The 21,588-nt window shown below is 44.2% G+C and overlaps 8 protein-coding genes across 8 annotated transcripts; 3 read left to right on the top strand and 5 right to left on the bottom strand.

The window, feature by feature from the left end:
• Positions 1-468: 468 nt before the first annotated feature.
• Positions 469-4,986, bottom strand: LOC143288337 (uncharacterized). Its single transcript, XM_076596709.1, has 4 exons — positions 4,422-4,986; positions 2,719-2,775; positions 1,723-1,779; positions 469-911 (listed from the first exon to the last, which is right to left on the bottom strand). The coding sequence occupies exons 1-4, from the start codon at positions 4,771-4,773 to the stop codon at positions 469-471; spliced, it is 909 nt and encodes a 302-aa protein (XP_076452824.1). The 5' UTR covers positions 4,774-4,986.
• A 448-nt stretch (positions 4,987-5,434) lies between these two features.
• LOC143287995 (histone H4) lies at positions 5,435-6,159 on the bottom strand. The gene has a single exon (XM_076596245.1). It carries the CDS (start codon positions 6,003-6,005, stop codon positions 5,694-5,696), a length of 312 nt encoding a protein of 103 aa, XP_076452360.1. The 5' UTR covers positions 6,006-6,159; the 3' UTR covers positions 5,435-5,693.
• A 1,601-nt stretch (positions 6,160-7,760) lies between these two features.
• Positions 7,761-8,504, bottom strand: LOC143287993 (histone H2A). The gene has a single exon (XM_076596243.1). The coding sequence runs from the start codon at positions 8,312-8,314 to the stop codon at positions 7,925-7,927; it is 390 nt and encodes a 129-aa protein (XP_076452358.1). The 5' UTR covers positions 8,315-8,504; the 3' UTR covers positions 7,761-7,924.
• Positions 8,503-9,011, top strand: LOC143287994 (histone H2B, gonadal). The gene has a single exon (XM_076596244.1). It carries the CDS (start codon positions 8,540-8,542, stop codon positions 8,906-8,908), a length of 369 nt encoding a protein of 122 aa, XP_076452359.1. The 5' UTR covers positions 8,503-8,539; the 3' UTR covers positions 8,909-9,011.
• A 1,557-nt stretch (positions 9,012-10,568) lies between these two features.
• LOC143288334 (histone H3) lies at positions 10,569-11,210 on the top strand. Its single transcript, XM_076596707.1, has one exon. The coding sequence runs from the start codon at positions 10,800-10,802 to the stop codon at positions 11,208-11,210; it is 411 nt and encodes a 136-aa protein (XP_076452822.1). The 5' UTR covers positions 10,569-10,799.
• Positions 11,211-12,067: 857 nt separating this feature from the next.
• LOC143287992 (histone H4) lies at positions 12,068-12,792 on the bottom strand. Its single transcript, XM_076596242.1, has one exon. It carries the CDS (start codon positions 12,636-12,638, stop codon positions 12,327-12,329), a length of 312 nt encoding a protein of 103 aa, XP_076452357.1. The 5' UTR covers positions 12,639-12,792; the 3' UTR covers positions 12,068-12,326.
• Positions 12,793-14,423: 1,631 nt separating this feature from the next.
• Positions 14,424-14,980, bottom strand: LOC143288224 (histone H2A-like; the record flags this gene model as incomplete). Its single annotated transcript, XM_076596571.1, has 1 exon — positions 14,424-14,980. A coding segment is annotated over one exon (393 nt), but the record flags the coding sequence as incomplete, so codon positions are not given.
• A 4,854-nt stretch (positions 14,981-19,834) lies between these two features.
• Positions 19,835-20,321, top strand: LOC143287991 (histone H2B, gonadal). The gene has a single exon (XM_076596241.1). It carries the CDS (start codon positions 19,850-19,852, stop codon positions 20,216-20,218), a length of 369 nt encoding a protein of 122 aa, XP_076452356.1. The 5' UTR covers positions 19,835-19,849; the 3' UTR covers positions 20,219-20,321.
• The last annotated feature ends 1,267 nt before the right edge of the window (positions 20,322-21,588 follow it).

Raw genomic sequence — 21,588 nt, 5'->3', positions numbered from 1 at the left:
CGTGTTGCAGCAGGACAAGCAGCAAGACGCAGAATCATCAATGGTCTGGTATAACAAGACAAGGCCTATACATCTAAGGTCCGTGCGTGTGCACAAGCATATCATCGTGCAAGCACATTAAGTCCCACCCCACCTTTCAGAAAGAATGACAAACAAAAGGTAAAATCACATGGAAACAAATCGCAAGACGTGACGAACAAAATGCATGTCGCAGTGGAGATGGATGACACAAAAACAAAGCTTGAACAGCGCATTGGGTGAAGAACAGCCATCAGCAATTAATGAAATGACATTAAAATGGATTGCCAAGAAATTAATACAAATATTATAATGTACACAATCATGTCAACATTTTTATCATACTAAATAGCGAAAAAAAAAAAAAAATATATATATAGGAAGGTACTGGATACATGTGTCTACACAGAGAGACAGGGAATGGGAGAGTGAAAACAGTTGTAGGGCCTATTATTGATTTTGCTGGTGGGCTCTCAGTTGGGCGATTTCCAAATCAGTTTTTATTTTGAGAGCCTCGCACAGAGCTTGCTTAGCTTTGTTCTTTTCTACTTGTGACCTGTTTTTTTCTATTGCTGACTTTAGCCACTCTGCTGTCAGTATAGACTCCTCGTCTTCCATGAATTGGATAAATGAAGTACTAATTTTCCGTTTCTTTGTAGGCTGTGCAGAAGTGTGTGCAGGCATGGGTCTGTCTGCTTCAGCTTGCTGCACATGTGATGGTGTAGGTGTCGATGCCTTGTTGTAGGATGTAGAAAGTGCAGATGTGAATGATGCAGATGGTGTAGGTGTAGGTGTTGATGCCCTGTATGATGCAGATGGTGTAGGTGCAGGTGCATCAAGGAGTTCCCAGGCCATTGCTGAATCATTGGCAGTTCCTTCGAGGGTCTCCTCCCCTGTAACAAAAATAACATGTTGTATTAGATGTGTTTAACAATTAAGCAACATTAATCAATATTTCTGCCAATATCATACACAGGCTTCCCCCTCCTCACCGATAAGGCTGGGTGCTCCACGACCTGCAAATGAGGAATTAATGAAAAAACCCTCAGTGTCTGGAGAGTAAATGTGGATACGATTGTCATAATGTGGAGTATGAAATAGGGGTAATGTTTCTTTCCCCTAAGCAGATGTTGCTCCCTGCAAACTTGCATGCTTTGAAAATGCTGGGCAGTCCCGTCAACTTCTGTCTGGAGCTGTATTCTCATGGCCACCATCACCTCCAAAAGAATGTGTAGTGTGCTCACGAACAAATAAAAATAATGTTGCCGATATCTTTATAGTTCAAGAAATATGATTTTGTATAGACTAAGAAATTTCTTCCTTAGCACCCTTGTCACAGAAAACAAATAGCAAATGCCTAATTCTGCAGTACTGCGTTGTACAGTACAAACCTATGGCATATGATACATATACATGTATAAAATATGTGCTCTGTGTATGTGTGTGTGTGTGTGTGTGTGAGTGTTGATTGCTCTGTGTGTGTATTGGTGGGTAAACATGTGGAGTATTAATGTTATTATTTATATATATTATTATATGTTGTGTGGCACCACAATCATTTTTATTTTCTCAATGTGGATGGAGCTACTGGTTGTCAAACTAATTGTAATGATGTTATTCTTACTTATACATGTCTGTCTGTTTCTATGTCTCTCTACCTCTCTCTTTTATTGAAATGCAAAGTATCATATTTGTTACAAATACCTTCATTATCTGTAGCCGGCGCTGCATTGATTCTGGCAGGCAATGACTTGACAACCCCTGCAAAAAAACAAAACAATGATATATGGTGTTACATAATAATCATACTGCAACATAAGTGCAAGTGTATTAACATACGCATAAAAGAAGGGAAATGTTTCAAGTATATGGTGCTTATGATATGAAAATTGAATACATTCAAACAATATTAATAATGAGTCCTATAAGATAAGAAAAAAAATTAAAACAGCTTCAGACCACATACACCATTACATTAAGGTGACACAAAAAAATGAAAGAAGAAGCAAATAATACTTTGTTAGAGTTAATACATGTTCAAGTGTACTATCTTGCCTGATATATAAGTGAGTCTGAGTGCATATGTGTCATTGAATGTGTGTACTGTGTGTGCGTGCATGTGTGTATGCATATGTGTCTGTGTATGTAGATGTTGGGGGCAGGGTGAGGGGGGGGGGGGGGTGCAGATACATGATTACTAGTCTCACATGGCTTACACTGTTCCTTTAAACAGTTTTATTTTACAGTTAATACAATTATTTTCAAAAATAATTATTGTTAGAGTTAAAACCTGTTTAAGTGTGTATCTTGCCAGATGATATATGAGTGAACCTGTTTAAATGTATCTGATCTTGCCTGATGATATATTATATGAGTGCGTGTGTGTATCTATGGATGCATGTATGTATGTGTGCATGTTTATGTATAATATACTATAAATGCGTGTGTGTGTTATCACAAAGGCCTAATTTTGAGGAAATAATGCCTAGGTGAAAAATATGTGCTTTGTATGTGTGTGTTGTGTAGAAAGTGTGTGTACATGGTGTGTGTGGGTTCACATGTGTAATAATTATTTTTGCTTATATGTAATGTTGTTCTGTTTATATTGTCATGTGGCACCACAAAAATTTTTCTTCACAATGTGGATGGAGCTATTGGTAGTCGAAATGATTTCAGTTATATTGTTATTCAAATATTTACCTTCATCTTTTTTAGCTGATGGTGCAGTGATACCAGCAGGCAACGACTCGGCAACATCTGCAAAAGTAAAGTAGTAGTAGTAGTAGGGAAGGGGACCAAATAACCGCGAGGCTTTATGCAGTCCCATCAGAAATATTTTGTAAATTACATATATTAGTTTGTCTAGGGTCATGAATGGTGCAATTTTCCTAATATCTTAGTCCTAGCTTCTAAATAATTATTTAAATTTTGCATTTTCATCAAGACGATTTTCCCTGGGGCCAAGGTTACTGTGATTGTTGACTTTAGCCTTAACTCTCAGGGTACATTAAAATGTTGTCACTGCAATGCAGATGTTTTGTGGGGACTATCTACAGCAATGATAAGCTCCTTGCATAACAACTTGCACCCTCTGGATACAGAGGGAAAATCCCCTGAAGTCGAGTGTGGCTGCCTACATGGCGGCCGCAGGGTAAATGAAAACTGTCGTACATGTAATCCTCTCACCCTTTGCATTTATAAGGTGACCCTGGGAGTGTTCAGCCCAGGAACGTAACAACAACAACAAATCAAGACGATTTTTTAATGTTTAAATTGGGTGCACATTTTATGTGCTCAGACAATTCATTCCAATTATTAGCAACTTTGTTAGTCGAACAGTTTTTTCTTGTGTTTGTACGACAGTGCTTAATATAAATTTTAACAACAGTCCTTCTTGTACTTTTTTTTTTGTAGTATCATAGTAGGGTAAAATTATCCCACGATAAATCTGTAATTTTGTGTAAAACCATGAAAACTTATACATGTCTCAATAAGATCCCCTCGAATTCTCTCTCCTTTCAGAGAATGTATTTTAAGGTATGATAGTCTCTCACAAAAAGTCTGCATTTTTTAACAAGCCTTGTAGCCCTACGCTGAACTCTTTCAATGGCTTTCGACTGATATTGATATTTAGCCTTTATGGACACCATATAGCATTACCATATTCCAAGTGTAGTCTAACCAGCGCTTTATATAATTTATTAAATATATTAAGATCAATATGAATAAATGTCCTTTTAGTAAGTCATTTGCTTTGCTTATGCTTTCTTGGATGTGCCTATCAAAAGACATATATGATATAAACAGTGACATGGTATTACATAATAATTATTCTGCAAGTTTAACTATTATGAATATGAGGATGGAAATGTTTGTCATTTTGTGGTTCTGAAATGAAATATTTGTCATTTTGTGGTTCTAAGATGGAAATTGATTACATTTGTACAATAAAACAGCTTCAAACTGCACACGTGTGCATGTGTGGGTGCATGCATGTATGCATATTAGATTGTGTGACATATGTCTGCTGTGTGTCTGTCTGTATGATTCTTGGAGAAAGGAGGGGGGGGGGGGGGTGATTTTGTGTCTATGTGGTTGTTGAGGGATGGCACATACATCATTATTAGTCTCACATGGTTTACACAAGTTTACACTACTTTTTTTTTTTATACTTACCATTAATATTTGTGACAATAATTATTGGTACAGTTAATAGATGTTAAGTTTGTATCTTGACTGATCCATGCTCAGACTAGATACCGGTTTAAACTCTAATTCAGGCTAATCGGAAGTAATGTGACTTTCCTGATATCACACCACCACTCATCCATTGCCGTGCTTCGTCTTCCAGCTTGGGACTATCAATAATGTTTTTACAATTAAAAGAAAAAAAAAACACCCACCTGTAATACCGCTGACTAGGCTGGTATTCTCCCCAAGGATCTGTGCTATCAGCTCGTCATACGGGGTGGTTGGTGCCGGCTTGCCTCCTCCAGTCTGGCTTGCATGGTTTTTGTGATGCAGAAAAGTGGATTTTACATCCCTCCATCGTTTTTTGCACGCACGTGCATCGCGATTCTGCCCAGCAGTCGCGTTAACTTTATTAACTATACTCGCCCAAAGTCTGTTCTTTTGGGCGAGAGTGATCGCATTGCTCAGCTTGGAAAACAACATTTCCTGCCCTATGGCTATCTCGCCAAGCAAAGCAAGAGTTTCCTTTTCTCCCCAATTCGACGATCGCTTGCTTTCGGCCATGTTCTCTTTACAACTACCGCGCAGGCGCAAAGGGGGGGTTTCCCCAAGTTTGTGAATGACGTCACTGAAGTTGGTTGGCCTAGGCAGTCGCGGGGCAAGTTACGGATGGTGCATAGCGACTTGGCCCAGCTCAGTCACGCGACTAGGTAGGCGCGTCTAAAACTTAGGCTGCGCCTAGACCACGTCTAGGCAATGCGTGCGTCGTGCATGAGGCCCCAGCCTCCTTAGCTCTGGTCACGACGGGTCAGGGGGCAGAGGTTAGCGGCAGCCATTGACAGTCGATCGAGTACGACAGTTCACAGTTCACAGGTCGGGTCAAAGGTTAGCAGCAGCCGCAAGCCATTCTCAGTCTCTCTCCTCATTGGTCCACAACACGCCTGCCCACCAATCAAAAGCACGTCGTAACAACTCCCTGCTCTCTGTGTGTGTGTGTGTGTGTGTGTGTGTGTATGTGTGTGCACCTTTCAACTCTGACCTCTCCAGCTCCCGTCGCCGCGTTTTTGCCCTTCTCTTCCTAGGTCTTTTTTTTTTTTTTATATATATATATATATATTTTTTTTTTTAGCTTTTCAAAACCCTCTCTTGTCTGTGTGTCTGCGTAGCATGTCAGCTGAGCTGAGCTGAGCTGTGGTTAGGTGAGGTTAGCTTAGCTGAACTTAACTTAGCTTGGGTTAGGTGAGATAATATTAGCTGCTAGGTATCTAACGAACACACTCGCTCGCTGGACTGGTCAGTGACAACAATGATGCAACTGCATCACAGCTTACTGTGCCGCACACACACACACACACACGCAACACACACTGGCTGGAAAATGACACACAATGGGACACACCAGCTCTCTTGTGAAAATTTGGTAGCCCTAAAAAGGGCTTGATTGAGTGGGTCTGGGAAGAGGGGCAGACAGCAGTTGCTGTTGTCTAACCGCCGAAGCCGTACAGGGTGCGACCCTGACGCTTCAGTGCGTACACCACATCCATGGCCGTCACTGTCTTCCTCTTGGCATGCTCCGTGTAAGTGACAGCGTCCCGGATAACGTTCTCAAGGAAAACCTTGAGCACACCACGGGTCTCCTCGTAGATCAAGCCGGAGATACGCTTCACACCACCACGACGTGCCAGACGACGGATAGCGGGCTTCGTGATACCCTGGATGTTGTCACGAAGAACTTTGCGGTGACGCTTGGCGCCCCCCTTTCCCAGGCCCTTACCTCCTTTGCCGCGACCAGACATGTTTCTCCTTTGGCAACTGTACTGCAACAGAATGTAAATCGCACAGTTTTTCAGCCTTTTATGCGCAGCTGCCGTCTCTCAAAGAACGACACGGAGCAGCCTCACGACGTTGTTTTCATTGGTTGAAAGGCCTCCCAGCCAGCCACTCGCTGTCCATGTTTTATCTGACCCCTGAACCACAATGGCGGACTCGGTTCACAGGTCATAGCCAAGGGCGATAATAAACATATACACAATCGGTCTCTCTCTCTCTCTCTCTCTCAACTAAATATATATTTGTACATGTCTGTGTGTGTCTGAAACAACGGCACATGCACGTAAGACTGCCAGTGTGCTTATATCTCCACCGTTGGAAAACAATTAGGTAGTCAGTCAGTGTGTGGTGACTGAGTGTGTGTGTGTGTATGTGTGTGTGTGTGTGTGTGTGTGTGTGTGTGTGTGTGTTTGTGAGCGGCTGAGCGTGTGTGCATGTCTATATGTTTGTTCACATTTATGTGCTTATTTGTTCATTTATTCTTTATCATTATTGTCTTCTTATTTATGTTCATTTCTTCTTCTTTTCCTCCAGTTTATATTATTTCATTATCTGTCTTCTATGTGTTTGTTCACATTTATGTGCTTATTTGTTCATTTATTCTTTATCATTATTGTCTCCTTACTTATGTTCATTTCTTCTTCTTTTCCTCCAGTTTATATTATTTCATTATCTGTCTTCTGTATGTTTGTTCACATTTATGTGCTTATTTGTTCATTTATTCTTTATCATTATTGTCTCCTTACTTATGTTCATTTCTTCTTCTTTTCCTCCAGTTTATATTATTTCATTATCTGTCTTCTGTATGTTTGTTCACATTTATGTGCTTATTTGTTCATTTATTCTTTATCATTATTGTCTCCTTACTTATGTTCATTTCTTCTTCTTTTCCTCCAGTTTATATTATTTCATTATCTGTCTTCTATGTGTTTGTTCACATTTATGTGCTTATTTGTTCATTTATTCTTTATCATTATTGTCTCCTTACTTATGTTCATTTCTTCTTCTTTTCCTCCAGTTTATATTATTTCATTATCTGTCTTCTGTATGTTTGTTCACATTTATGTGCTTATTTGTTGATTTATTCTTTATCATTATTGTCTTCTTATTTATGTTCATTTCTTCTTCTTTTCCTCCTGTTTATGTTATTTCATTATCTGTCTGCTTACTTTTTTCTTTTCTTTATTTTCCTATTGAAGTTCATTTCTTTACTTATCTATTCATTCATTTAATTATGTATCCACTTGTTTGTTTCTGCTCTTTCTCTTTCTTCTTCCTTTCTCTCCCTCCACCCCCTTTCCCCTCAAGGCCTGGTTGATCACGTTGCAGCATGTGCTTGGCAGATGTTAGATGTGTGCCAATGTATCAGTATGTGTAGAACATAGCAGCAGCAGCAGCAGCAGCAGCAGCAGCAGCTCCTCGACACACAGAACACAACACAGACTGACTGGCAGCTGTGGACATGTCAGCGACAACACAAAAGAAACTATGATGCAGCGTGATCGACCATGTGTATGTATGTACGCATGTATGTATGTATGTGTGTATGTAGGTAGGTAGGTAGGTATTTATCTGTGGTGTGTGCGTGCAGGGGGTGGGGGGAGGAGCGATGCCACACGTATCACATGCAACCAGTCGATCAGCTGATCAGTCAGTTTCTCTGTCTATCTATTTATCATGTGTAATTTGTGTGCACACATGTGTTGTGCCGGTATATAACGTATGCATTATTTTGTGTCAGTGTGTTGCAAAGTAAGCATCTGACACATCCAGACGCATCACAACACAACTTTGTGGCAGCGAGATTGGCCAACCCACTCGGGAAAAAGGGTGGTCCTTAAAAGGACCTGGGTCACTTAGTGGAAAGTGAGTGATGAGTGCTCCCTTAGGCTTTGCCGCCGGGGGCCTTGGTCTGGGACTTCTTGGGCAGAAGCACAGCCTGGATGTTGGGCAGCACACCACCCTGAGCGATAGTCACACCGGACAGGAGCTTGTTCAGCTCCTCGTCGTTGCGGATGGCCAGCTGAAGGTGACGAGGGATGATTCTCGTCTTCTTGTTGTCACGGGCGGCGTTGCCTGCCAACTCCAGCACTTCAGCGGCCAAGTACTCCAGCACGGCGGCCAGGTACACAGGGGCTCCAGCACCCACACGCTCAGCATAGTTGCCTTTGCGCAGGAGACGGTGGATACGCCCCACGGGGAACTGCAGTCCCGCGCGAGAAGAGCGGGACTTGCTCTTTCCCTTGACTTTTCCTCCTTTACCACGTCCAGACATGTTTTTTCACTTTCAGTTGATAGCAAGTAGCAAACTGACCTCACTGCAGCGCCCCAGCAGCGTTTTATTCAAGACCGTCATGAAGCCTGCACACAGCCCGCTCGCTTCACCGATCGACCAATGGCAGTCGCGCCGTAAGGCACAGCCGCCTTCCGACCCGACGCCCGAGATATTCGCAGCTCGCGCCGCGCGCCTTGCATTCAGTCACTCGTTCAACGTGCGACAATGCCACCCAAAGTCAGCTCCAAAGGTGCCAAGAAAGCCGGCAAGGCTAAGGCCGTCCGTGCCGGAGACAAGAAGCGCAAGAGGAAGAGGAAGGAAAGTTATGCTATCTACATCTACAAGGTGCTGAAGCAGGTGCATCCTGACACTGGTATCAGCAGCAAAGCCATGTCCATCATGAACAGCTTCGTTAACGATATCTTTGAGAGAATCGCCGCTGAAGCTTCCAGACTGGCCCACTACAACAAGCGTTCCACCATCACCAGCCGCGAGATCCAGACTGCTGTGCGTCTGCTGCTGCCTGGTGAACTGGCCAAACACGCTGTCAGCGAGGGTACCAAGGCCGTCACCAAGTACACCAGCAGCAAGTAGACCTGCCTTCCTTCCGAAGGAACAGCTTTCCCTGCTGTCCAAAGGCCCTTCTCAGGGCCACCCATCTTTTCCAAAGCGAGACTGGTCTATCTTGTTGACTCAGTTGTCATAAATAATTATAGTAAGATAGTAAGAGCTGAGCTGAACATAAATCAGATCTACCACTGAACTCGAACTCGATCTGTTTAATTCTAATGTCAGCCAATAATTCAATATACATACACACACACATACATACATACATATACCAGAGGATACGAAAAGTAAATGTTTCTACAACAACACGACGACGTACACTGAACGTAGATGTGTGCGTATACCAGTTATTACGATGTGTGCATGCATGATTATACTCGCTCTTCCCCACACCACCACCCAACCGCTGAACCCACAACCCCCACCCTAGTAGTAGTAGTAGCAGTATCAGATAACAAATAGCTATCAGTGATATTTCCACTGAAGAACACACTGCCATGTCAAAGATGGTGTCAGTGACCCTGATCAAGGCAACACAAGCCTGCACACGCCGGCCGACAACCATCTCAGTACACGCGAACACGCATACATGAACACACACACACACACACACACACACACACACTCTCTCTCTCTCTCTTTACTGTGTCAGTCAGTCGATCGGTCAGTCAGTCAGTCAGTGCAATCACTTGGTCACACACACACGCGCGCGCTCTCAATCAGTACCGTCACTGTCAGTCAGTCAGTTGGTCAGTGCAATCACACACACACACACACACGTATACACATGTACACGCACGCGCGCACACACACACACACACACACACTCTCTCTCTATCTCTCAGTCAGTACCGTCACTGTGTCAGTCAGTCGGCCAGTGCAATCACACACACACACACACACAAACACACGCGCGCGCTCTCTCAGTCAGTACCGTCACTGTGTCAGTCAGTCAGTTGGTCAGTGCAATCACACACACACACACACACACACACTCTCTCTCTCTCTCTCTCTCTCAGTCAGTACAGTCACTGTGTCAGTCAGTGCAATCACACACACACACACACAGATTCGTATACACATGTACACACACACACACACATGCACACGCACGTAACCACACACACACACACACAACACACACTCTCTCTCTCTCAGTCAGTACCGTCACTGTGTCAGTCAGTGCAATCACACACACACACACACAGATACGTATACACATGTACACACACACACACACACACATGCACACGCACGTATTCACACACACACACACACTCTCTCTCTCTCAGTCAGTACCGTCACTGTGTCAGTCAGTGCAATCACACACACACACACACACACACACACACACAACACACACACACACTCTCTCTCTCTCTCTCAGTCAGTACCGTCACTGTGTCAGTCAGTGCAATCACACACACACACACACACACACATACGTATACACATGTACACACACCCACATGCACACACACGCAACACACAGACACAGACACACACACACACACACACACTTGGTCGTCAGCACCATTGCCTCAGGATATCTAGGTCAGATATATCTAGGTCAGATATAATTATCTGTCTGTGCGGTTTCAGTCAGTCAGTCAGTCAGTCAGTCAGTCAGTCAGTCAGTGCAATCACACACACACGCACACACACACACACACACACACACACACACCGACACACACAGACTTGGTCGTCAGTTACTGTGTCAGTCGCAGCAGTACCAGTACTGCCCTGTGGGGCAGATTTCATTGGCCATGAAGAGACGTAAGCTTGGCGACGATTGGTTGGTTCACCACCGCCACCGCTCGACTTGCACTGGCCCCGCTGCCCGGTATATAAGGGCCTCGCGGCGGCGAGTCGGATTCACCGTCTCTCTCGCTGAAAGACACGAACAAAGAAAATGGCCCGTACCAAGCAGACAGCCCGTAAGTCGACCGGAGGGAAAGCTCCACGCAAGCAGCTGGCCACCAAGGCTGCACGCAAGAGCGCCCCTGCCACGGGAGGTGTGAAGAAACCTCACCGTTACAGGCCCGGTACAGTGGCTCTTCGTGAGATCCGTCGTTACCAGAAGAGCACTGAGCTGCTGATCCGCAAGCTGCCCTTCCAGCGTCTGGTCCGTGAGATCGCTCAGGACTTCAAGACTGACCTGCGTTTCCAGAGCTCTGCCGTCATGGCCCTGCAGGAAGCCAGCGAGGCCTACCTGGTCGGTCTGTTCGAGGACACCAACCTGTGTGCCATCCACGCCAAGCGTGTGACCATCATGCCCAAGGACATCCAGCTGGCCCGTCGTATCCGAGGAGAGCGTGCTTAAGTTCAGCAGCACCCCGGCACATACATCACATCAAGGTCCTTTTCAGGACCACCCTCATTTTCCCAAGAGAGCTGGTCTTTCTCATTGCATATATATAAACATAATATGATATATCCTATCCTATCATATATCATGTCATATCAAATCATATCATATCATGTGTGTGAATACTGTACCTTAAAATCGCAGCCACAGCAAAATGAACAAATAAATAAATTATCATGAAAACATGACACCACACCACATCAGATCAGATCAGATGTATATATACATAGCATGAGAACAAAACAGCATTCAGCAATTACCAAGCCTCAGCTAAGAGCATATACACATACATACATTAAGAGGGGGATGGACACATCAAGTTGATCAGTGAAAATAAACAGATAGGTCTACGACATACAACTACTCCAGCCTCCTTAGCTCTGGTCACGACGGGTCAGGGGGCAGAGGTTAGCGGCAGCCATTGACAGTCGATCGAGTACGACAGTTCACAGTTCACAGGTCGGGTCAAAGGTTAGCAGCAGCCGCAAGCCATTCTCAGTCTCTCTCCTCATTGGTCCACAACACGCCTGCCCACCAATCAAAAGCACGTCGTAACAACTCCCTGCTCTCTCTGTGTGTGTGTGTGTGTGTGTGTGTGTGTGTATGTGTGTGCACCTTTCAACTCTGACCTCTCCAGCTCCCGTCGCCGCGTTTTTGCCCTTCTCTTCCTAGGTCTTTTTTTAATTTTTTTTATATATATATATTTTTTTTTTTAGCTTTTCAAAACCCTCTCTTGTCTGTGTGTCTGCGTAGCATGTCAGCTGAGCTGAGCTGAGCTGTGGTTAGGTGAGGTTAGCTTAGCTGAACTTAACTTAGCTTGGGTTAGGTGAGATAATATTAGCTGCTAGGTATCTAACGAACACACTCGCTCGCTGGACTGGTCAGTGACAACAATGATGCAACTGCATCACAGCTTACTGTGCCGCACACACACACACACACACGCAACACACACTGGCTGGAAAATGACACACAATGGGACACACCAGCTCTCTTGTGAAAATTTGGTAGCCCTAAAAAGGGCTTGATTGAGTGGGTCTGGGAAGAGGGGCAGACAGCAGTTGCTGTTGTCTAACCGCCGAAGCCGTACAGGGTGCGACCCTGACGCTTCAGTGCGTACACCACATCCATGGCCGTCACTGTCTTCCTCTTGGCATGCTCCGTGTAAGTGACAGCGTCCCGGATAACGTTCTCAAGGAAAACCTTGAGCACACCACGGGTCTCCTCGTAGATCAAGCCGGAGATACGCTTCACACCACCACGACGTGCCAGACGACGGATAGCGGGCTTCGTGATACCCTGGATGTTGTCACGAAGAACTTTGCGGTGACGCTTGGCGCCCCCCTTTCCCAGGCCCTTACCTCCTTTGCCGCGACCAGACATGTTTCTCCTTTGGCAACTGTACTGCAACAGAATGTAAATCGCACAGTTTTTCAGCCTTTTATGCGCAGCTGCCGTCTCTCAAAGAACGACACGGAGCAGCCTCACGACGTTGTTTTCATTGGTTGAAAGGCCTCCCAGCCAGCCACTCGCTGTCCATGTTTTATCTGACCCCTGAACCACAATGGCGGACTCGGTTCACAGGTCATAGCCAAGGGCGATAATAAACATATACACAATCGGTCTCTCTCTCTCTCTCTCTCTCAACTAAATATATATTTGTACATGTCTGTGTGTGTCTGAAACAACGGCACATGCACGTAAGACTGCCAGTGTGCTTATATCTCCACCGTTGGAAAACAATTAGGTAGTCAGTCAGTCAGTCAGTCAGTGTGTGGTGACTGAGTGTGTGTGTGTGTGTATGTGTGTGTGTGTGTGTGTGTGTGTGTGTGTGTGTGTGTGTGTGTGTGTGTGTGTTTGTGAGCGGCTGAGCGTGTGTGCATGTCTATATGTTTGTTCACATTTATGTGCTTATTTGTTCATTTATTCTTTATCATTATTGTCTTCTTATTTATGTTCATTTCTTCTTCTTTTCCTCCAGTTTATATTATTTCATTATCTGTCTTCTGTATGTTTGTTCACATTTATGTGCTTATTTGTTCATTTATTCTTTATCATTATTGTCTCCTTACTTATGTTCATTTCTTCTTCTTTTCCTCCAGTTTATATTATTTCATTATCTGTCTTCTGTATGTTTGTTCACATTTATGTGCTTATTTGTTCATTTATTCTTTATCATTATTGTCTCCTTACTTATGTTCATTTCTTCTTCTTTTCCTCCAGTTTATATTATTTCATTATCTGTCTTCTGTATGTTTGTTCACATTTATGTGCTTATTTGTTCATTTATTCTTTATCATTATTGTCTCCTTACTTATGTTCATTTCTTCTTCTTTTCCTCCAGTTTATATTATTTCATTATCTGTCTTCTATGTGTTTGTTCACATTTATGTGCTTATTTGTTCATTTATTCTTTATCATTATTGTCTCCTTACTTATGTTCATTTCTTCTTCTTTTCCTCCAGTTTATATTATTTCATTATCTGTCTTCTGTATGTTTGTTCACATTTATGTGCTTATTTGTTGATTTATTCTTTATCATTATTGTCTTCTTATTTATGTTCATTTCTTCTTCTTTTCCTCCTGTTTATGTTATTTCATTATCTGTCTGCTTACTTTTTTCTTTTCTTTATTTTCCTATTGAAGTTCATTTCTTTACTTATCTATTCATTCATTTAATTATGTATCCACTTGTTTGTTTCTGCTCTTTCTCTTTCTTCTTCCTTTCTCTCCCTCCACCCCCTTTCCCCTCAAGGCCTGGTTGATCACGTTGCAGCATGTGCTTGGCAGATGTTAGATGTGTGCCAATGTCTCAGTATGTGTAGAACATAGCAGCAGCAGCAGCAGCAGCAGCAGCAGCAGCTCCTCGACACACAGAACACAACACAGACTGACTGGCAGCTGTGGACATGTCAGCGACAACACAAAAGAAACTATGATGCAGCGTGATCGACCATGTGTATGTATGTACGCATGTATGTATGTATGTGTGTATGTAGGTAGGTAGGTAGGTATTTATCTGTGGTGTGTGCGTGCAGGGGGTGGGGGGAGGAGCGATGCCACACGTATCACATGCAACCAGTCGATCAGCTGATCAGTCAGTTTCTCTGTCTATCTATTTATCATGTGTAATTTGTGTGCACACATGTGTTGTGCCGGTATATAACGTATGCATTATTTTGTGTCAGTGTGTTGCAAAGTAAGCATCTGACACATCCAGACGCATCACAACACAACTTTGTGGCAGCGAGATTGGCCAACCCACTCGGGAAAAAGGGTGGTCCTTAAAAGGACCTGGGTCACTTAGTGGAAAGTGAGTGATGAGTGCTCCCTTAGGCTTTGCCGCCGGGGGCCTTGGTCTGGGACTTCTTGGGCAGAAGCACAGCCTGGATGTTGGGCAGCACACCACCCTGAGCGATAGTCACACCGGACAGGAGCTTGTTCAGCTCCTCGTCGTTGCGGATGGCCAGCTGAAGGTGACGAGGGATGATTCTCGTCTTCTTGTTGTCACGGGCGGCGTTGCCTGCCAACTCCAGCACTTCAGCGGCCAAGTACTCCAGCACGGCGGCCAGGTACACAGGGGCTCCAGCACCCACACGCTCAGCATAGTTGCCTTTGCGCAGGAGACGGTGGATACGCCCCACGGGGAACTGCAGTCCCGCGCGAGAAGAGCGGGACTTGCTCTTTCCCTTGACTTTTCCTCCTTTACCACGTCCAGACACGTTTTTTCACTTTCAGTTGATAGCAAGTAGCAAACTGACCTCACTGCAGCGCCCCAGCAGCGTTTTATTCAAGACCGTCATGAAGCCTGCACACAGCCCGCTCGCTTCACCGATCGACCAATGGCAGTCGCGCCGTAAGGCACAGCCGCCTTCCGACCCGACGCCCGAGATATTCGCAGCTCGCGCCGCGCGCCTTGCATTACAGTCACTTAATGTTCCATACCCCGACTTGCCCATAATAGAAGGTTACTATTACCCACCCCAAGTAAGTAATAAGTTAAATAAAGTTTACACAGCAACTTATGTTCACACACACTGTCAGTACACATACATTTCCTCTCCGATTGAAAATGATGACGGCCACACATACGTAAACTCCATACAAATAACTCTTGCTGACAAAAAAACGAATATTGTTAACCTCTATTATCCGAAAGGATGTGCCCGGTCGGGGTGTACAGACTGGTTACAAAACTTAGACAACAATAAAAAATGGATTATAGTCGGCGACTTCAACTGCCGCCACCCCAGCTGGGAACATTCAAGTAACATGTATACAGGGGGAGGCGGAGCCCTCCATCAAAACATAGTAGACTCAGACCTAGTTCTACTGAACGACGGAACACCAACAAGATTACCAGACAGACAGACAGACAGACTGACTGCGATTGACCTGACGTTAGTTAGCTCCGACCTGACCGTGGCATGTGAATGGACGGTGGAGGATGACCCCCTCCGCTCTGACCACATGCCAATCAAATTACAAATACACACAGACTTTACACAAACAGACACTGTTGTAAAATCAACATACAACTATGAGAAAGCAGACTGGACCCAATTTAGCAACTATTTAGAATTGATAGACCCTGACCACCTGTATGACGCAAATCTAGAAATCCATTATAATAACATAAGAGAAAACATTATTTCTGCAGCAAACAGCTCCATCCCAGTTAAAAATGTCACAAATAAAACGAACAGACGTAGACTGAACCCCTGGTGGAACGAAGTATGCCACCAGGCGGTAAAAGAAAAAAGACAGGCCTGTGCCGCTTTCAAGAGAAGTCCAGGCGACTTGACCTTCGCGGAAAAGAAAAATAAGGAAAAATACTGTGACATTACGATCGCCAGAGCTAAGCTTGAGTACTTTAGCAAATTAAATAATAAGATAATTGATTTTAGAAATTTGGGACAAGCGTGGAAAGCTATTAAAAAGCTCAAATTTAAAGGGGCTCTCCCCGAGCCCCCACTCAAGAATGGAGGCGGGTACACCGCCAATAATCAGGAAAAGGCGGACGTGCTGGCCCTCTCTTTTGCAAGGGCCAGCCAGACCGCGTCCCTGGGCCAGAGGGAACAGGAGAGGAGGAGGTCCAAGGGACTCGTCCCCGACCCCCCTCCCTGCAATACCATACATAATGCTCCACTGACAAAAAAAGAAATTATAGAAACTTTAAACGGTATAAAAAATATAAACAAAGCAACTGGCACTGATCCAATCTCATATAAAATGTTAGGAAGGCTTCCCCCCAATATGATAGATGCCCTATATAGATTTTATGAGAGATGTTGGACGGAGGGGGCCATACCACAGGCCTGGAGGGACGCCATGGTAGTGGGCGTCCATAAGCCAGGGAAACCCAAGGGGTCCCCAGACTCTTACCGCCCCATCTCTCTCACACCTCACCTAGGAAAAATTTTCGAAAGAATTGTTAAGAATAGGCTAGAGAACTTTTTAGAAAAAAATCACATTATTCCATCTTTTCAGGCAGGATTTAGAGTAGGCAGGAGCTGCACAGACCATCTAGTTAGTTTAAATTGCAATATAAAGAAAGCCCTTGCTAAAAAAAATAAAGTTTTTGCTACTTTTTTTGATATTAAAGGTGCCTACAACTCAGTGTGGCACAACAAATTACTTTTTAAATTAGGTAAGATAGGGATTAATGGTAAAATGTATGATTTCATTAAGCAATTTTTAAGTAGTAGAACACTCAGAGTACGGGTGGGTAACGCCCTTTCACGAACATATAAGCTCGACATGGGCGTCCCACAGGGAAGCATCATAGCTCCCACCTTGTTTAATATTATGTTGTATGATATGAATAAGTTAAATTTTAGAAAATGTTCTGTACTGGTGTACGCTGATGACATGGTTTTATGGTCAGAAGCCTACAAGTCACGGTCTGTTAACAAATACGATAAAGCCTTAAAAGATTTTCAATATGATATAGACCTACTTACCACTTATTTATTTTATAACGGTTTTTTCTTCTCAACAGGTAAATGTGTATTTATGGTTTTTAGCAGAAAAAGGGACACTGATTTTAGTGTACACATTTATGATGACGTCATAAAACAGGCGAAACAAGTAAAATTTCTGGGCGTCATTTTTACTGAAACTCTTAACTGGAACACGCACATTAATTACCTGATAAGTAAATCTACCTCAGCCATTAATTTTATCAAAATATTATCTAAAGAAAAATGGGCCTCTGACCTTAAGGTCCGTGTAAACTTAGTTAGGGCCCTGGTAAGGTCACGCCTCCTGTATGGACAGGAGGTTTTTTTCAATGCACCTGCGTCAACGATGCAACGACTGGAACGAATCGAAATAAGGGCTCTTAAGGTAGCCCTTGATCTCCCCAGATATGCCACTACCTTACAAATCTATCGGGACATAGATTGGATGCCCCTGCCCTATACAATTAAATTAAATTGTTCAAACTATGCCATACGTTCTTTTGCGACTGAAAACCCTACACAGGCTGTCTTCTCACCACTCTATGGAGATGAAAGTAATATTACCAACTTTCAAAAAATTAAGGAAAAAACACCACATATATACAGAACAATCACACAAATCACGGATTACATTACACCTACACTTAAAGATGCAGAAATAAATACAAACTTTATTACTAAACCATTCTCTGTTCCTCTTCCTTCTTGGATGTTGGAACCACTAACGGTAGATACTTCACTCGAAGAAATATCAAAGAAATACCAACCAAATATTATTAGTTACAAAGCAAAAGAAAAAATCCAGTCCATTGCACATTCACTTCAAATTTATACTGATGGCTCCAAACTAGACAATACACATATTGGCAGCTCCTTCTCCATCCCCGCTCTAAAAGTCACACACAAATATAAGTTAAATGATAATATATCCATTTTCACTGCAGAACTCTGGGCCATTTGTATGGCCTGTACATACATCAACGATATGCAGAACCCTCCCATCTCAGTTGCGATCCTCTCCGACTCCAAGTCAGCTATAACAGCAATTAAAAATAATACATCAAACAGAAACGAAATAATTAAAGAAATATTACTCCTAAATCACCAAATCGTTACCAAAGGTACCTTAATAAAACTAATCTGGATCCCCTCGCATTCAGATATACCTGGTAACGATTTGGCAGATAGAGCCGCCAAGGAGGCGGCCATGGGCCGGACAATCAACGTCTCGAACGTGGGCCTCTCGGTTTCAGAGGCGAGATCAATGACCAGACGGGCAGTCCGCACCCAGTGGGAGGCAGAACTGGGCCGAGTGGCCGCTGTTCGCGGGTGGGACCCGTCCCGTGTTAGAGGAGGTCTCTTCCTCCGGGTCCCACTGCACATACAAAAATTGACCTTTCGCATCAGGACAGATGGCATCAAATCCAAATTCAATCAAATTAAATGTAATTGCAGACAATATTTAAATATGAAACATCTTTTTGACCCCTGCACAGAAATTCACTCACACTTTTCCGAATTAAGATTATTGTTAGAATCAGCAAAACTAACATGCACACATGTCACAACAACTAGGAAGGGCCCACTAGGGTGGACACCCCTCATTAAATTTGCAGAACTTATAAATACCTTAGAAAGAGGCTATCTGTTCTGATGGCGACATCCCGATCTTTCGACTTCCATGCGTCCCACAATTTCCCCTCCCCCATCCTCCCCGGCCCTCCGTCCCTCCACCGCCCCGTCCCGCTCCTTCCCCTTGTCCCATCGTTTCTGACCCTCCCCCCCTCCCCACCCCCCCCCCCCTTCCTCCCGCTCTTTTTCCCCGCTCGGACTCCATTTGCTGTACCGTGGGAGCGAAGGGGTTTCTCCTTGCCACCCCCACCCGCGTTATGAGCTGAGCCATACTCACCATATATACACGACAATACATGAACTCTTGTTGGAAGGGAGGGAGCGAAGGGGTATCGCTCCTCGCGACTTTTGCCCCCACCCTCTTCTTAGACAGTAATGAAAAAAAAAAAAATTTTTTTTTTAACCTCTTGTGTTATTATTATTGACGTATTTTAAATGAAAGATATGAGCCCTTGTTTGGAGGGGAGGGAGCGAAGGGGTATTGTGTCGCTCCTCGCGGTTCTGCCCCCACCCTCCACCCCGACAGTGTATATCACATAAATAGTGGTGCTCTATATTTTGAGTAATGTTATATTTTATAAACTTGCACTTCTTAGTCATTCAATATTTAGTCCATAAAAGATGTCTTTTACATGAGTATGAAGTGTAGCTGTGTATATACGTTTATGTCTTGCTTCTTTTCTGTACATTCTTCTTTGTTACAGTTTTTAATCAGGTGGCCCTGAGATTTTATCTATTTTTAAACGATTTAAATAAAGATATCTTATCGGCCCCTCCCCATGGACAGCAGCCTCGGAGCATACAATAATATCGATATTTTAGACGTAACTCTTATTACATGCACACAACATATTTCTCATCAGTTCCTAACCCCCTCTTTTTTTCCTGTTTGTTTTTCCAACAGCAACGGCAAACACCAATGTCTCACATGGCGACCGCCGGAAGACGTTAAACCCTATAGTTCCGCCTTGCATTCAGTCACTCGTTCAACGTGCGACAATGCCACCCAAAGTCAGCTCCAAAGGTGCCAAGAAAGCCGGCAAGGCTAAGGCCGTCCGTGCCGGAGACAAGAAGCGCAAGAGGAAGAGGAAGGAAAGTTATGCTATCTACATCTACAAGGTGCTGAAGCAGGTGCATCCTGACACTGGTATCAGCAGCAAAGCCATGTCCATCATGAACAGCTTCGTTAACGATATCTTTGAGAGAATCGCCGCTGAAGCTTCCAGACTGGCCCACTACAACAAGCGTTCCACCATCACCAGCCGCGAGATCCAGACTGCTGTGCGTCTGCTGCTGCCTGGTGAACTGGCCAAACACGCTGTCAGCGAGGGTACCAAGGCCGTCACCAAGTACACCAGCAGCAAGTAGACCTGCCTTCCTTCCGAAGGAACAGCTTTCCCTGCTGTCCAAAGGCCCTTCTCAGGGCCACCCATCTTTTCCAAAGCGAGACTGGTCTATCTTGTTGACTCAGTTGTCATAAATAATTATAGTAAGATAGTAAGAGCTGAGCTGAACATAAATCAGATCTACCACTGAACTCGAACTCGATCTGTTTAATTCTAATGTCAGCCAATAATTCAATATACATACACACACACATACATACATACATACATACATATACCAGAGGATACGAAAAGTAAATGTTTCTACAACAACACGACGACGTACACTGAACGTAGATGTGTGCGTATACCAGTTATTACGATGTGTGCATGCATGATTATATTCGCTCTTCCCCACACCACCACCCAACCGCTGAACCCACAACCCCCACCCTAGTAGTAGTAGTAGCAGTATCAGATAACAAATAGCTATCAGTGATATTTCCACTGAAGAACACACTGCCATGTCAAAGATGGTGTCAGTGACCCTGATCAAGGCAACACAAGCCTGCACACGCCGGCCGACAACCATCTCAGTACACGCGAACACGCATACATGAACACACACACACACACACACACACACACACACACACACACACACACACACACACTCTCTCTCTCTCTCTCTTTACTGTGTCAGTCAGTCGATCGGTCAGTCAGTCAGTCAGTGCAATCACTTGGTCACACACACACGCGCGCGCTCTCAATCAGTACCGTCACTGTCAGTCAGTCAGTTGGTCAGTGCAATCACACACACACACACACACGTATACACATGTACACGCACGCGCGCACACACACACACACACACACACTCTCTCTCTATCTCTCAGTCAGTACCGTCACTGTGTCAGTCAGTCGGCCAGTGCAATCACACACACACACACACACAAACACACGCGCGCGCTCTCTCAGTCAGTACCGTCACTGTGTCAGTCAGTCAGTTGGTCAGTGCAATCACACACACACACACACACACACACACTCTCTCTCTCTCTCTCTCTCAGTCAGTACAGTCACTGTGTCAGTCAGTGCAATCACACACACACACACACAGATTCGTATACACATGTACACACACACACACACACACATGCACACGCACGTAACCACACACACACACACACAACACACACTCTCTCTCTCTCAGTCAGTACCGTCACTGTGTCAGTCAGTGCAATCACACACACACACACACAGATACGTATACACATGTACACACACACACACACACACATGCACACGCACGTATTCACACACACACACACTCTCTCTCTCTCAGTCAGTACCGTCACTGTGTCAGTCAGTGCAATCACACACACACACACACACACACACACACAACACACA

The sequence above is a fragment of the Babylonia areolata genome, chromosome 12 (genome assembly GCF_041734735.1).
Source record: "Babylonia areolata isolate BAREFJ2019XMU chromosome 12, ASM4173473v1, whole genome shotgun sequence".
NCBI classification, from domain to species: domain Eukaryota; kingdom Metazoa; phylum Mollusca; class Gastropoda; order Neogastropoda; family Buccinidae; genus Babylonia; species Babylonia areolata.
This window is presented reverse-complemented; position numbering and strand designations above follow the sequence as displayed.